General features: G+C 41.4%; 1 protein-coding gene across 1 annotated transcript; it reads right to left on the bottom strand.

The window, feature by feature from the left end:
• On the bottom strand, positions 1338–10846 carry LOC102172044 (rho GTPase-activating protein 20-like). The gene is made up of 7 exons (XM_018049907.1): positions 10786–10846; positions 10193–10362; positions 8251–8412; positions 4929–5038; positions 4228–4414; positions 2869–2995; positions 1338–1550 (listed from the first exon to the last, which is right to left on the bottom strand). The coding sequence occupies exons 1-7, from the start codon at positions 10844–10846 to the stop codon at positions 1420–1422; spliced, it is 948 nt and encodes a 315-aa protein (XP_017905396.1). The 3' UTR covers positions 1338–1419.

Here is an 11196-nt window from a genome sequence, read left to right as displayed (position 1 = left end):
CTCTTTTTCTCTTATACTTCTGTAATTTCCTCTCCTCTGAGGAAATGATCTAGCTGTCCCTTAGTTTTTCTAATGGTTAGTTTCAAACCAGCTTTTTCACTCTCCTCTTTCACCCTTTTCAAGAGACTCTTCAGTTTGTCTTCACTTTCTGCCATTAGAGTGGTATCATCTGTATATCTGAGGTTGTTGATAATTCTCCCAGAAATCTTGATTCCAACTTGATTCATCTAGCACAGCACTTCACATGATATACTCTGCATATCAATTAAATAAGCAGAGTGATGATATACAGCCTTTCTAAATTATGAACCAGTCCTCTGTTCCATGTTCGATTCTAACTGTTGCTTCTTGACTGGCATACAGGTTTCCCAGGAGAAGGTGGTCTGGTACTCCCATCTCTTTAATCATCTTTCAGTTTGTTGTGATCCATATGGTCAAAGGACTTCCCTGATAGCTCAGCAGGTAAAGATACCACCTCCAGCACAGGAGTCTCAAGAAACATGGATTTGATCCCTGGATCAGGAAGATTCCCCTGGAGGAGGAAATGGCAACCCACTCCAGTATTCTTGCCTGGAAAGCCCCATGAACAGACGGGCTGGTGGGCTACAGTCCATAGGGTTGCAAAGAGTCAGACATGCCTGAAACAGCTGAGCACCATGCATACATACAGTCCAAGGCTTTAGCATAGTCACTGAAACAGAGATGTTTTTCTGGAACTCACTTTCCTCAGTAAATAATGAATAACTCATTGTCTCTGTAGTCTTCTGTGGAGCCCTTTTCTACGCTGACTCTTGAAAAGCCTCTCTTGCTGTTGGGAACTCTTCTTCCACCATATGAAGTAGACCAGTTTTCTTGTTGAAGACATGGGGATCAACCCAGAGCCAACTTCAAACAGCAGACATGTAGCTTACTCCAGGTTGAGCTGCCAACTGACTACAGGTTCATAAGCGATCTTAGTTGAGACCCAAACTGCCAGTTGAGCCTCTACCAAAGTGTTAAAATGAATGATAAGCAAATGAAATGGTTTTCTAACCTATTTTTATTGCATCAATATAAAAATGTGTAATACAGTACAAAAAATAATATAATATGGTAGGAATGAAAGAAGAGATACTCTGGGGGGAATATTTTCTCAAATATGGATATACAGGGTCAAGAAAAACTGAAATGGTATAAGATGGGACCTTGAAAGGTCTTCTTTTTCACTGAATGATCCAAAGTGGTTTTCTTGGAATAAGTGCCTCATGTTCATTCTTGTGCCAGGAAATTCATTTATTTCTAGATATATCTGAGCATTTAATTCAAACTCAACAAAATCGTGCAGATGTTTTATAACTAAGTGTTCTTTAAGTGAGATATTATAGGATAAAGAAAAAGGAAGGGTAAAGTGTGATTATGGGGACTGTAATCTTCAGGGATTTAGAATACTGTAGACAGGTCAGTGGGTGGACCCATCCTTGATGAGGTCATAGCATCATATTGCAGTTGTACCTTCTCGTAAATCATTGTCACCCTCACTGGCTTGGATTCAAGAGATTGTTCTGTTGTCCCTGATGAAATGAAAGCAAATAGTTGTCTTAGTTTGAGCATGTTCTCAGATATTAGACACATTTAAATGCCTAATTAAATGGATTGTCCTAAAGATTTCCTCAAAGCAATGAGATAAGTGTCATAAAACCAAGATATACTAAAAATATAAAGGGACCAATGATTCATGTCCTCAGGTTCTGAATCTAAATGCTGCCTTGTAAAAATGGACTGCTACCAGTAAGCTGTGATTAGCTAGGCTCAAGTAGTACTAACTCTAATCTCATGAAAACTTCTACTAGCCCTATTAATTGCTTCTTTAAGGATTTATTTTATATCAATTATATATTTAATCTTTACAGCAATCCTAAGATTTAGATATTTATTATTCACATCTTAGAGATGAAGAAACTGAAACTGAGCTAGAATAATTGGCCAAAGTTAACACAACTGGTAAATAGTGGTACAAGAGTTTATAGTCTGGAAAGTTATTCTGATATTATTCCTTTTTTTCCTCAATGATGCTGGTTCTTTTCAAACTACTTCAAAGGCACTAGAAACCTGCAGTGCCTCAGGGACCACTGACCAGAAAAAGGAAGGAGAGGGGAATAAACCAGGCAGTGCTCTGAGCCCCTCACCCTAGGTTCAGCCAGAGCACATCTTTTATACATGAGTTGCATTTAAAGTTTTATTTTAAATATTACCAAATGCAATAAAATACTGAGATGTACATTGTGAACTGTGGTATTAGAGAAGACTCTTGAGAGTCCTTTGGACTGCAAGGAGAACCAACCAATGCATCCTAAAGGAAATCAGTCCTGAATATTCACTGGAAGGACTGATGCTGAAGCTGAAACTCCACTGTTTTGGCCACCTGATGTGAAGAACTGACTCTTTGGAAAAGACCCTGATGCTGGGAAGGATTGAAGGCAGGAGGAGAATGGGACAAGAGAGGATGAGATGGTTGGATGGCATCACCGATTCGATGGACATGAGCTTGAGTAAGCTCTGGGAGTTGGTGATGCACAGGGAGGCCTGGCACGCTGTAGTTCTTGACGCCAAAGACTTGGGGTCACTGTACTTCTTGGGGTCACAAAGAGTCGGACACGGCTGAGAAACTGAACTCAACTGAACCGTGATGTCTCCTAAAGCTCTACTACATACTTCTTGAAATCAGAACAGCCTTATCGTTTCTTTGATCTCACAAGTGGGAAACTTCCCATGTCTTGGAGCTGATGGAAATTACTACCCTTACAATGTGATTTGGGCTCTAGGATCTCCCATGGAGCCCTGGCAGCCTTGCTGTCTTTTGCATCAAAGCCAGTTACATTATTCACCTACCTGAAATCTCACTGTTATCAGTGATATCACTGTTCTCACAACTCACTGAGTTCTCTCCAAAGAGAGAAGTGATATCTTCTCCAAATATCTTGAGACAGTTTTCAATGAGGAATTGTATCAAAGAAATCTGTAACACAATGGGGCAAAAAAATGGTGTATTACTGTACATATGGCATAATAGTAAATCACGTTTCATACATGAATCTGGGCTCTAACACAAAATGCAAAAGAGGTCTGAGAAAAATTCAGACTTGATTAAATATATATATGTATGTGGTGTATATATATATATATTATATATATATATATATATATCAGATTTTTCTAAGAAATAACTGATACTTTCAAGAGTACCTTGGGCACAAATTTCAAAATTCTTTTAGTCAGTGACTAAAGTTATAATATGTGGGCTGGTTTAATAGCTAAAATTTTGTAATGATGCTTACATGCTTAAAACTAGGATGGTTTGTAAGTAGCCCACATAGGATGTTTGGGACAAAGATGTATATTCTCTTACTAAGTTTTATTCAGTTTTATTAAAATCTTTCTAGTTTTAATGATATAGAATTTATATATAGCATCTTATTAAAACTTATAAATATCAAATACAACACAAATTGTGAAATTCACTTCAATGAAGAAATATCTGAAAGTTAAGTAGCAGAGGTTTCTGTGTGAGGTGGGGGGCGGGAGGAGGGTTGTGAAGGAAGAAAGCATCTGGAGAGAAAACATGTCTGTCTGTCTGTCTACGTTGCCTTGCCTCCCACTTGCTGTCTAGGGGAGCTTGGAGAAGAGCTGTGATCTTATTAGGCATGTTATGGCTCTGTTAGGATGTTCTGAAATATTTTACTAGCTTCCTCATCCTCTAGCGGAGACACAATAGAAGCCAAGTATTTTCCTGAATGAGCCACAACTGGCAGAGTGCGGCCAGCGTGTGTGGAGCCTCGGGTGCTCGTATGGCCCAGGCTGCCTAAGATGTGCGGACAGGGACCAGATGTATTGGGTCTGTCATCGTTGTGTAATGATGAACTCACAGTTTGGAGGCTTGTACACCCTCAGTGATGAGGCTGAGAGTTGAACCTTGGCTCTCCGGTTCCAAAGCCAGGTTCTTTTCTATCATATCGTCCTACTCTTACCTCTCTGTTGTTTAATCCCTTGGATGGCAAGGGAGAAGTGACTCAGCTGTTCTCAGTTAAAAGACACCTTCCCATGCCCAACCAGAGTAGGACTCTGCCACTCCAAGGCGGTGTAATTAAAATGTGCACTTTAAAACACGGGTTCACTAGCGTTAATACCACAGACTTCAGGTTCAAAATGGGGACTCTGCCCCACAAGGCATAAAATGAGAGATCTTGTTACCTTTTTGGTGACATTTTCAAATGCTGAGCTTCCAGAATTAAGCAGACAAAGGATGCTTGGGGCGAGACACACGGATAAATTATAAGGTGTCATCTGATTGCATGAGGAATGTTGCTCAATGTTGTGTAACACTCCAAAAAGGTATCGCAACAACACTACATTGGCTCTAGGTAGCTGGTCTACAAGCCTAATGACAGAAAAAGCACTTATGAATAAAGCGAGTCATTTTGCTTAGTAAGTGGAAATACAGAGAACACAGTACTCCTTTTCCCTACCATGTACACAGTCCATTCTCACAGTGCCAGGCATGGATGCACACAAAAATGTTTCACTGATTTTAATTCCTGAACCAGATAAGCCCTACTCTGGTTAGTTATGTGTTTGTATTTAAGATCATACCCCTGGCGGATTGGTTCTTTATCATCTGTTTTTAGGCCAGTGGATTTCATCTCCAACAGTTTCATGTATTCAGAAGGTGTAAAATGGTCAAGCATTCCATGTTAATAAGATTAGGAGAAAAACACAGTGTCGCCAATAAGGCATGCATCTCTCTTCAAACTGGCTTCCAGGGGTATCCTCAAGTGAAAGCACTTGATACTGCTCATTATTTCAGAGGACACAGCTGTAAACTATAAGCTGATATTTTCCTAAGAGTATGTTGGTTGCATTTTCTCAGAGTTGAGTAATTATTGCAGCATTACCTCTGGGTCGCAGTTATTTTCTCCTCCTCATTCCCTTGATCAATAACAGCAAGCCATTTATCGTAGAGACGGGCTGAAAAGATGCTTCCTTGGATATTTCGAAGAAAATCCTTATGTAGATCAAAAAATATATATTATTCTTATGATAAGTTCAATGGAGAAATTGCAAAGAAAATATTTAGTTGAAAAATTCAATTCAGTCCGCAATTCCTTCACAGCCACGCAGACTGATTCACACAGAGCTTGGCTGTGATTCTCCACAGCCTTGCACACTCCGAGTACTGGTTGGATTTTCCCCAGCTAAAATTGGAAGCCTAAAAGTAGAGTCTAGGCTGTGGTGAGAATGAGGCTACAGCTCCTTCTATCGCCTGGAGCTTACTCTTTGTGTGCATGTTAACACATTAGTACAGACTGGCAAGGTCAGGTGATAACTCACCCGAAATCCTATTCGTTTCCTGAAAAGAAATGCACATACCCATTTTGTTTGTTTACTTCAGACACAGTGCTTGCTCTGAATTCAAGAAAGAGAAGTTCTGAAATAAAACAAAACTACACCCCTACATGCTCTTATACACATATTAAGAGAAACCGGAGGTATGTGTGCTCTTTGGGAAAAAGCTAGTATCGAAATCGCTTCGATCATTTTCTTAAAAAAAAAAAAACCATATAAAAGTTCAGTTCTACAGACTTTTAAGCAGCAGGTGTTAGAAATAAACCAATAGCCCCAATGGGTAAACTACATGTTACCCTTACAACTCTTTGAATGGAATATATCTCCCCAAAGAGGAAACTGAAAATTTACATACATGGCAACTTCACACCTGTGGGATAGAATATGCAAATGTAAGCTTCCAAAGTGGAGGCCTAGAAAGTTTATCCTGATGAGCAAGTCTTAATATGATAGAATGGGGCCTATTAAAATGGATGAAGTTGTAAACTGTTGTGCAAGCCTGAGGGGAAATGATTGCATTGCCTTGCCAGTTTCAAAGGCACAACTTGCTTCCACTGGTCTTAATATACAGCCTGACTTCTCTGAAGAGTATCTGCTTCAGGCAGTGTTTCTATGGCAACTGTCATGATTATAACCCTGTCAGCGTTCACTTGTTTCAGTACTTACTGAGCTGCTGTTTGTGTCCGGCACTCCTTTGAGTACTGAGGATACAGCATGAAGATAAGGTACAGAGTCTCAGTCCTCTCATACTTTTTCTTGTGATTGGTATACAGTACCCAATCATGGTCATTAGGTTTTCAATATGCTTCCTACGGAGTGTCCACAGTGTATTGGGAGGGAGGAAGCACTCCATTTCAGTTCAGCCGTTCAGTCCTGTCCTACTCTTTGCGACCCCATGGACTGCACACCAGGCTTTCCTGTCCATCACCAACACCTGGGTCTTGTTCAGATTCATGTCCATCGAGTTGGTGATGCCATTCAACCATCTCATCTGGCTTTGGCTTCTGGGAGTCTGGGGGTGTGCAGCAGGCCCTTTGTGGTTAAGCCAGGACATGACTCATACGGAATATGCTGTGGCTATTTGCAATTGGCCCTCTGTTTATAGACAGTTTAATGGAAAACTCAATGTGGTTCTGACGATGTATTCACTTCTGATTTAGACCACCTCTGTGGTTGCTTGGACATATGGTATTCTCAAGGCCAGAGGTGCAAAGTTTGATTCCCCACCAAGATCAATCAACTTTAGGAAGAGAAAACTCTGGGATTGTCTAAGACCTGTACGCTTATAGCATGGAAACAGGCAAGAGCCTAGTAACACTTACTCACAAATCAAATCAGTTCCAAGTGTGCACCTTATAGAGGGTAGCACTCTACTTGCTATTTGCATACCTAGTGTGTATTATGATGGTGCAAGTGTACTAGGGCTCACCTCTAAGTCATATCTGCACTGTTGCTATTATCATACAATTGAACATTAACAGGGGACAAGGAAATACCACATGTTATTTAGTTTCTAAGATAATTTTAATAACCTGTCTATAGTTATTACTACATCAATATATTTTTGTTCATAGCTGCTAAAGTTCCAAGATGTATTGATTTTTTTTTTTTTCTGTTCTATTATTGCCCTGGTAGAAATTTAACTACACGCTTGTAATTTAGGTGTATCATTTCAAACTCAGTCTATTTTTTGTATAAATCTATGGAATTTTTCCAAATTCCCAACTGATTTTGACTGTTGGACTCACTCTGAAAATAAGCTTTATAAGATGAGGCATGTAGTAAGACTGGTTACCGTGTAACTGTAACTTTGGGTGATGGGTTAAACGTACAGATATTAACAAAGGTTGTTAAAGATGGGAAGGGAGAAAAAAGGAGGAAAAAGGAGGAACAAATGGTGGAGTCATCCCTACACTAATTTTAAAGTAAAAGGTATTGAGAGACAGGGGAAGGAAGGATGATGAAGTGATCAGAGATTTTGGGGGCCTCACTAAGCATTTTTTGATTCATTGTAAGACAAATGGGCTTCCCAGGTGGGGCTAGTGGTAAAGAACCTGCCTGCCAATGCAGGAGATGCAAGAGAGGCAGGTTCGATCCCTGGCAGGAAGATCCCCTGGAGTCGAGCATGGCAACCCACTCTAGGATTCTTGCCTGGAGGGTTGCATGGACAGAGGAGTCTGCTGGGCTACAGTCAATGGGATCACAGAGAGTCGGATGCGACTAGGTGAATAACACACACGCACACACACAAAGACACACACGAGTTTACCATAGTGAGTAAACATCTGTCTTGCATCCATGCTAACTTGCCACAGCCGTGTCCAGTTCTGGGCCCCCTCATAAACTATAACCTGCCAGACTCCTCCGTCCTTACGACTGGAGTCGTATGCCAGTCCCTGTTCCAGGGGATCCTTCCAACCCAGGGATCGAACCCAGGTTTCTTGCATTGCAGGCAGATTCTTTACTGTCTGAGCCACCTGGGAAGCTACTTCTGTTAACTGTTTCCAAAAGCTTAATATGAATTTTATTTTGGAAATGTTGCCTTCATTAGGAAGGTGATGAGGCAGTCATCCAAAGCAGGAAGCTTGTTTTGGTAAACGCTCAATGTGTAAGTGGGTATTTTGAAATTTATTATTATTCTTCATGGAGTGTTCAGGAGCGAAGATGTGCAATGAAAAAGGAAAATATCTAATGTATGGGGCTCATAACATTTGAGGTACCTTCCTTCAATTTTGACTTTGTGAAGTGTTTTCCACGTTTCAGATCCTTCCTCTCTTATGCCTATTATGCTTCTTGGGCATTCATAGTGAAGGACCAGTCATACAGCTTTAGACTGACTCTGGGTGTGGACGATGCTCAAACTTTCCTTACCTTTAAGACAGACGATACTACGAGAACGGATTCATCATCCAAGTTCACGTTGTGTCCAGCGTTTAGTTTCTCCTTTAGGGCTCTGCATGATTTTATACTGGCTGATTTTCTGAAGATGCCTTCTGTGAACGGCCCTTTTTGATTGATAAAGGAAAGCATCTCCTATAGGGAAGGAAAGAGAAGAAAACTGTGGGACATTTCCTATCTAGAAGCCCAGAGCACAAGCTTGCTCCTGTTTTGACAGAGCTGTGGTATATGAGGGTAGAGTTCTAGAACAGCACCGAAGTCAATTTGACATATATTCTTCAGTGTCTGTAAATATATTTTGTACCCAACATTCGATTTGAGTCATACACTGAAACATTTTAAACACTTGTGTAGTCAGATTTTCTGTTTCAGTGAATTTACTGTATTAACTGTCTCTGCTTTGAGGCCTTTGAGGAGTCACCCTCTCCTCCTTCACGGCTGCTTTCTCATTATTCCCTATTATAGATGCTCTTCCCTGAGTGTGGAAATCTTTTTGCCATATTCATGCGCCATTTGTTTATTCCCCTTCCAGGGACTGTCTACCCCATTCATTCCTGTTTCCTGTATTCCCTCCCCTCAAACTCAGGCTTAACCAGGCTCCTCCTCCTCTGATCTCATTCCTTTCTCATCAGCCTTTCTAGTTCCTTTTCCTGTATTTTCAGGTCCTCTGCTGTCTGCAAAGTTAGAGAGATAACAGATATTGGAGCCAGGTGTTTCAAGGATTGTGGAATCTGTTATGCTCCTCATCCACTGTGTGACTTTGGGCATAGCACATTCTTGGGTGAGGCTCTTTTGTTTTTCATTTATGAAGTGGGGGTGGTGATAGTCATGGCTACCGCCTAAATTTTCTGTGAAAGCGCAAGGTCTGGGGTAGTAGCTAGCACATAACTGCTATGATAAATTTCTCCATATATAGCATACAATTCCCTGCATCTAGTGTAGTGCTTGGAGAGAGAGTGGACAGTGAACAAGAGTTCATGCTTACACGTCAATACACTAGCTTGATATAGCACAGTCCAAACTCTGTGACTCTCTTTTGACACATTCTGGCAGGATCAAAGGATTCATCTTGGCCAGAGGATGCCTACTTTATGCTTAAACACTTGAGTTACATATCAAATCCGTGTGAGACATTTTGAGTCATAGGGCGAGCAGATTCAGCTGAAGGAGACTTGAGACTAGTGTGGACTTCAAGGGAGGAGACCAGGAGACAATGTGAGGATGAGGTGGACTCTCAGAGCTTCTTACACACAGAGTCTGAGGAAAGTTACAGGGCTCAAAATAGCCTGGAGTTAAACTCCCCTCCAGGTCCTCCCCACCATTCTATGCAAAACCAAGAGCTCTCTCACCCAAAGAAAAAAATTGACATTGGGTTGATTACGCCCGGCTCCCACCCGGTCCCAGCCTCTGGCCGATCTCCAAAATTCCTTGCCCCAGCTGTTTAAGAGATAACTACTCTGAACAACCTTGCAGAAGAACGGGCTCCCTTAAGACAGTAGCTTTCCACATCCATGCCTATATAGACTTCCTCTTCTTGGGTAAGGGCAGCAGCTCCCTAATCTGACTGCTGCCCCATCTCGCCTCATTAAAGGTGATCTGTAAAGTGCCAGGTCTCATTCTTTTTCTCAACCTCTCCTTCTCTGACTGCCTTACCTCACAGAGTCCATGTTAACTGGTCTGAGCTGGTATAGATGGGTCTTTGTTGAAATCAGTGGAATGGATGAGAGTAACTTTTCATCTTGTATTTGCCTTCTGACTCTGCAGTACCTAAATCAGATCTTTTTCTTTGAAATAACATTGTGAAACTTATCGGACAAAGCCAGACTTCTTCATGTGGAGTAGATTGGGAAGAGAACACTTGATCTCTGAGAACTCCCCTCCTCAGGAAGGTTACAGAAACCAAAAGAAGACCTACCAGAATTGGGGTGGGCAGGGTGTCATTATCACATATGTCCTCAAGAGGAGCTCCAAAGATCTGTTTTTGCTTTCTGGGTGGTAGTGGTGGGTGTTGGGTGTCCTCGCGAGTCCTGGAGCGACACCAAAAGGCCCAGTTTTTGACAGAACTCTTACTAACTGTCTTCTTGTCTGAATCAAATGTAGAAGAGAGATTTTCAGTAGTAGTAGTTTAGCTTATTTAGCCTATTTCCACCACTTACATTCAGCAGCATGTTCATGGCAGAGGCTCAAAGAGAGAAACTGAACCATTTGTTATATAGAATTCCCCACACTCTGAAACAGGCTAATTGCATCCTTGTGGTGTTAACATGTTCTTCTTCCCCATATTCTGCAAACCTAGAGGCGTGATCCGACTCAGGGGGTGATTCTCCCTGTGACAGTATTCCCCAGACAGTGCTATCTATTCCCTTTGCCCTGTGTCATGAGGCACTTAAGCTGTAGTTATACAGGTTTCCTAATGGTAAGTATTATCAGTGGATTCCGGTATCAGATCTCCTTTTAAAAGCCAAAATATTTAAGATTCAAATCAAGCAGCATTTGGTTATCATTTACTTTTGTAGTAAGTTTCCTTCCTCGGTTCAATGACCTGTTTGGCTTTCTGAACACCAGTCATGCCCAATTTTCTCCCATCAAAAGAATCGCCTTTCATGAGACATCCTGCCTGATCCTGCTTTTCAGTCAGCCTCTGGACCTCTCCTCTGGGAGGCCACACACCTCAGTCAGCTCCAAGGATGACTTCCTGCCCTCAGGGTCTTGGGAAGTAGTCATTAAATGCAGACTACTTGGTAGGATTACAGCTGGCCATTTTTGTGTAACACCTTACTCAGCTAACCCAAAGATGAATGTTAACTACCAACAGCCCCTGTCAAAGGAATGCAGATGAAGGGCTTTTCAAAGAAAGAGTGATCAGCAATGAGAAATGGAGTTCAGAGTTTCTCATGCCCAGCTAAGCATGTTTCCCTG

Source organism: Capra hircus, chromosome 6 (genome assembly GCF_001704415.2).
Source record: "Capra hircus breed San Clemente chromosome 6, ASM170441v1, whole genome shotgun sequence".
NCBI classification, from domain to species: domain Eukaryota; kingdom Metazoa; phylum Chordata; class Mammalia; order Artiodactyla; family Bovidae; genus Capra; species Capra hircus.
Note: the sequence above shows the minus strand (reverse complement) of the source record. Positions and strands in the feature narration are given on the sequence as shown.